The 5,712-nt window shown below is 32.5% G+C and overlaps 1 protein-coding gene across 2 annotated transcripts; it reads right to left on the bottom strand.

The window, feature by feature from the left end:
• Positions 1 to 1,150: 1,150 nt before the first annotated feature.
• Positions 1,151 to 5,504, bottom strand: LOC145160031 (plant/protein). 2 transcript variants are annotated; one of them, XM_079079091.1, is made up of 11 exons: positions 5,181 to 5,504; positions 3,857 to 3,959; positions 3,723 to 3,736; positions 3,106 to 3,333; positions 2,953 to 3,024; positions 2,785 to 2,874; positions 2,605 to 2,643; positions 2,049 to 2,153; positions 1,812 to 1,977; positions 1,491 to 1,600; positions 1,151 to 1,412 (listed from the first exon to the last, which is right to left on the bottom strand). In XM_079079091.1, the coding sequence occupies exons 1-11, from the start codon at positions 5,379 to 5,381 to the stop codon at positions 1,326 to 1,328; spliced, it is 1,215 nt and encodes a 404-aa protein (XP_078935217.1). In that variant the 5' UTR covers positions 5,382 to 5,504; the 3' UTR covers positions 1,151 to 1,325. The 2 variants fall into 2 exon arrangements, with proteins under 2 accessions (XP_078935217.1, XP_078935218.1); XM_079079092.1 differs by lacking the exon at positions 3,723 to 3,736 and having other exon boundaries at positions 5,181 to 5,378.
• Between the last annotated feature and the right edge of the window lie 208 nt (positions 5,505 to 5,712).

Raw genomic sequence — 5,712 nt, 5'->3', positions numbered from 1 at the left:
CTTGAAATGCCGAAGATTCTGAATTAGTATTACGTGCATTACCGATTTGTCGTTGTTGTTCGTCTTGGCTGACAAGGTGATATGCGGTATTTAAAGTGGGAAGTGGGCTACTACTGAGGATTTGAGTTCTTACTGCATTGAATTCTTCATTCAATCCCATAAGGAAGTCATATAAACGTTCCTTATCACGAAGTTTGGTGATTTTCTTATTAATTTCACACTTGCACCCGGTACATGAACAAGACGGGATTTGGCTGATAGATTGAATTTCGTCCCACACACCTCTTAACTTCATGTAATAGGAGGATACGCTCAAGTTGATTTGTTTTATGCTAGTGGCTGCACGTTGAAGTTCATATGCTCGTGGAGCATTTTCTTTTCCAAACCTCTCCTTCAGATCTAACCAGATGTCACGAACTGTTACAACGTATTTCATACCGCTCTTTATGTCTTTCTCCATGGAGCTCACTAGCCATCCTCGCACCATCGCATTGCATATCCTCCAGTTGGTTAAGTCTGCAGAATCTTCCTGTGGCATGAGTAGAGTTCCATCAACGAACCCTATCTTGTTCTTGGCAAAAAGAGCATTAGTCATCTCGTTTTCCCAATCACTATAATTCCCATCCCGTAGGAGGTTTTCTCCTACAAAATTTTGTCCCGGGTGATCAGAATTTGTGAGGAAGTGAGGCGAAGATATGTCAAGAACCGACTTGTCTCCTCCTGTGGAGGACTCCGACTTGTCTCCGACAGCCATTGTTATCAAGCACTAGGATTGTATTCCCAGGTAATGCTCTGATACCTTAATAAAACTAAGATCAAATCTAAATTTTATTCCTTAGAAAACAGTATACGATTATAATGGGATCCTTTTATAATTAAGGAATCCTTATCAGATAAGGAAGCCAACTATACTAAGATAACGATAATCTTGTTTAACAAGAAATAATCAAAAGATAATGACATAAATTTAAATCTCAACAATTATGTATAAGAAAAAAAAATTACTTTCATTATATATAAAAATGAATCATCACTTAAATTATGTATAAGAATAAATCACTTTAACTTATTGTTAGCTTGATACCATCTTAAGAACAACATTCATATCAAGTTACCCCAGTATAAATAAGAATAAGTATTACACACACTATGAATCCAATAAATGACAAGGAAATTCATCATAGTCTTTTGTCTATTTTGAGTTGAAACTAAGTATTAAAATTTTGAGTCCCCACAAAATGTTACACAACGAAGACGTAAGAAGTAAAAATGACACTACTTAAAAATCAACAGATCCAAAAAATGATTAAACCAAAAATCATAATTTATGGGCATATAACAATGGTTGGCTCCATGGCGATTGAGCTATCTCGATCACAATTTTCAGGACCAATGCTTATAGCCGGTTCTTCCTGAATTTTTGGAGGTAGAAATACATAATATTAGTCCAAATGCATCAGTGTTAGTGGCCATGAAATTTTTTTAATTACCTTTACAAGGTTTCGAAAGTAAGTAGTTGTATAATTCCCTGATGGAAAGAAAACTTCTACTAGGTCCGCAAGGACTAGCTGAGGCTGAGACACTGCTCCATCGAACCAATCTTTACAATAAAATGAAGAAAATATCAATCCTATTTAATTCAAGGATTTTCTAAGGGTTTTTTCAATTTACTCGATTTGTGGATTAAAATGAGAACAAAAGATTGGATAATACTTTGCAACTAACATTAGTTGTAGGAAGATCTTCTAACATGTTTAAAACACCTAGAATTTTGAATCGTCGACAAATATGAAGAATTTAATAGAACATACCAAGAGCCATGTCAGTTGAAATGCGTTTATCGTATCTCCACAAGCTTTGAGAAGAAAGAAATGAGAAACAAGATTGGTCTTCTACATTGAGGTTTTGAAGAAATGTGGAGGCGTTGTAACTCAGTGGGTCAGGAGTTAATGTTCCATCGATCACTACATCTATGGTCTAGATTTCTAGAAGTAAGAAGTCGAGTATAAATTGTTGGATAGTTTTGAATAATATTGAATGTAACCTACACATAAGATAGCTTGAAGTTGTTCCAAATCATCACCAATGGAGATGTTGTAAGTTACTTTGTTGATGGACTCATCGATGTTCTCTCCACCCGCATCTTCTATATACTGTTGCAGAAGTACAAATGTTATATTAGATTAATTTGGACTATCTTATTTCAATTTTGACCAATGTAGTTTCATTGTAACTAATGGTTTGGTTATAGGAGGTGATAGTGTTGTTGATTCATCCACTTAAAATAAAAGTGAATTGATCTTTATAACGTTTTTATGATTTTCTCTTCAATTAAAACAAAGGGTAAAAGAGTCAAAATCATATTTATTTGGATGAATCAAAAACAAAAATGGAAACACCACGTCCAATGGTTATAATTGTTAGTGTGCAAAATGAACACTCAACGCAAGCAATTTTAACTAGTATTCTTCCAAAAAACAACCATTTGGAGTCATCGAAAAATCGCTTATTTTAACATTATTTAATGTTCTTTAGGTATTTTATTAACTAGAATAGTTGATTTGTAATGAAATTAACAATATACAAAGATTCTAGTCTATGTACCTTTAGCTTGTATTCTTCTACGGTGAAAGACCAAACACCCTGCATTAGAGAAAATTAAACATATTTTTTTTAGCATCATCGACCTACCAACACAGGCGTTACAACTTATGTGGGACCCACATGTCTTGTGAGTAGGTATAACGATGATAAAAAAAAATTACTAGTTCTAGGCATACATACATCAAAAAACTCCATCCATGCAACTATTGGTTTGAATTTTTTGGTTTTATTAGCTGCGGATTGAACCAAGCACATGTAATTGTTTTTCACCTGCATAACGAACACATAAAAAATCATCAGACGTAACAACTTAAACAAAATCAAATATGGTAACCTTTTTACACTTACAGCATCATAAATTTGATTTGCTCTCACTTCCATGTTTACAAAAACTCCAAGGTACTTGATCCACTCCGCCCTCTAACAATAAAAAAGTTCATATTAATGATAATATAGAGACATAAATCTATAGAGAGATTTAGAAAGAGAAAAAAAAGGTACTTGGAGAGGAGCTTGTTCGCCCATGGGTAGAAAGGTAACATAATTGCATGATTGCGTTTGCTGATTGACATTATTATCAGCAATGAAGTGTGCTGTATATTGAGAAAATTGTTGTGGCTCACTCTTGTTAAGCATCTGAATTTGTCCTCCATTGTAAAGTTTAAGTACACATGCAGAAGCTACCCTTTCTGATGTGATACCCTTCATGTTTGACAGGAGTCCTAAAAGCTGTTCATGTTTTTGGCAATCCGATAGTTAAGATACAAGCTCAATCTAGCTCGACAAACTAATTTCCCATCAAATTAACACTTGTTAATTTGAAAACCATGGCATGATCATTAAATCTCTAACAACAATCGTACATGTAACATTTACACAAATTGTTGAACTATGTAAACTGGAATTAGATGTATATTAGGACTAGATTAGTTTACGGTTTTAAAAAAAAAACTGTTATTTTTTTGCTATGCTATAATGATGATATTTAATATCCATTAATATTTAAATTTAAATTTCAAGAGGCTAATCATAATTCAAAGATGCAAAATTCTGAAAATATTATAAGAGTATTTATAAAAAGAGAACGATTTGACTTACACACAAATGCATAATCTCACCTCGAAGAAAGAAACTGCATAAATTTAAAAGAAAGTAGCATTAATGAAAACATGTATCACAAAACAATAACTTAAATGATGTTATTAACAATAATTATCTGTAAAAACAAAATATGATGAGTTCAATATAGTACCTGGAAAATAATTGGCATCCACGGAATAGTTTGATAATGGGATGACAAATGATTTGATTCTTGATGTGCAATATTTTGTCTTTGTTGCCATCTTTGAATTATTCTGCACCGATATTTTAATGTATATTGATTAAAATATGTTTATCATAACATTAAAATTTTCAATCATTTGGTAACATCTGAAATTAAAGGTTATACATTTTAACCTGAAATTTTGATTTACTATTTTTATTTTTAATTTAACATGGGTTTTTAATTGTTGAACTGGGTGTAAATGATTAAACAAAGATGGAGATTCAAGATGGAAACTTGCAAAGAGAAAAAACATAAGTTTTGTGAAAATTAAAGTACATCAATATTATTGTATTACATGTAGAGACCTGCACGAGCGGTCCTTTAATATTTTAATTAAAGGCATATGTAAAAAGTAAAATATAAACTTTTAAATATATAAACAAAATTCATTAAAATAGTTCAATAAGATTCAACACCTAACATCTAATAGACTATAATAAAAAATGTTCATTAATTTATAAATAGTTAGTGACGGAACCGTGACAAAAACCTCCCGATTCCAATGAATTAGGTAAGGGCGTAACATTTATTAGGGCGAGGGGGGCTCTGCCCCCCTGATTTTTTTGTTGGAAGTAACCTCTATATTTTAGTTTTATACATATTAGGCCAAAATTAATTTGATTTGATTTTTTGGTTGGAAGTAGCCTCTTTGGGAATTAATTTGATTTGAAAGACCAAGCTAGTGTAAAATATTTGAAGTGTGTGGTGAATTGTTTTGTATCCCAACAAAAGAAAATAAGATTTTATAAACAAATATTAAAATCTATTTTGTTATTGATAATCTATATTATGAATCAATTGTATGGGTTGCTCAATGAATTACCCAAAGAGCATTGGTAACAATTTAGCCGCTTTCCCAGAAAAACATTTCAACACATGATCGGTAATATACAACTAATTGAATAATTTATGTTGCGGCGACCCGTGACTTCTATCATCTTTTAGAGGTGATTTGAAGTTTTAGAACCCGTGAAGAAAAAGCCGACAGATTAAGTGGTGGGGTAAACTTCTCACATCTCTTTTACGGTTTTACCATAAACAAATAATGAAATCATTTGAAATAATACAAATACCCATCATTTTATGAAGGAAATATATCAACAATAGTCTATAAAACATATGCCGTAAACATCTAACAACGCTAAAAATGTTTTTTATTTGATGATTATGTCGTAAATGCTTTTCTATATTATGCCAGAAAGATTCATTTAACAGTTAGACGAAAGGCAGCACAGATAGAATTAGATACCTGGATAAGAAGATAACTCTCGCCATCCAACCCGTTCTTGATGACTTTGAAAGTATTTCCATAATATATACGAAAATAAGTAGCATTTTCTACCTTAGAAATGTTGGCCACTTTGACGGTCGCACCCTCAGCCACTCCCCTCCCACCTAGAAGCAGAAGACCTCCCAATGTCGACAGTAAAACCACCGTATACAATAACATTGTGTATCTAATAAGTTGGAGTCTCAATCTCTCCAAGGACAAATTAAGAGAATTAATGTGATGTCAAGAGAGAAAGAGAGAAGAACGAAGTTGCACACTTTGGAATTTTTATGGGCTGCACAATGATGGAATGCAGATAAAGGTAATGAGGTCTCTCTCTCTCTCTCTCTCTCTCTCTCTCTCTCTCTCTCTCTCTCTCTCTCTCTCTCTCTCTCTCTCTCTCTCTCTCTCTCTCTCTCTCTCTCTCTCTCTCATTTTGTAGATAAAAAAACATTTTTAAAATTCAAAATAATTGAAAATTTACGAAATTTTTTATAAAATATTATTTTCG

This window comes from Lactuca virosa, chromosome 2 (genome assembly GCF_052849685.1).
Source record: "Lactuca virosa cultivar CGN04683 chromosome 2, Lactuca_virosa_CGN04683_v6, whole genome shotgun sequence".
NCBI lineage: Eukaryota > Viridiplantae > Streptophyta > Magnoliopsida > Asterales > Asteraceae > Lactuca > Lactuca virosa.
Note: the sequence above shows the minus strand (reverse complement) of the source record. Positions and strands in the feature narration are given on the sequence as shown.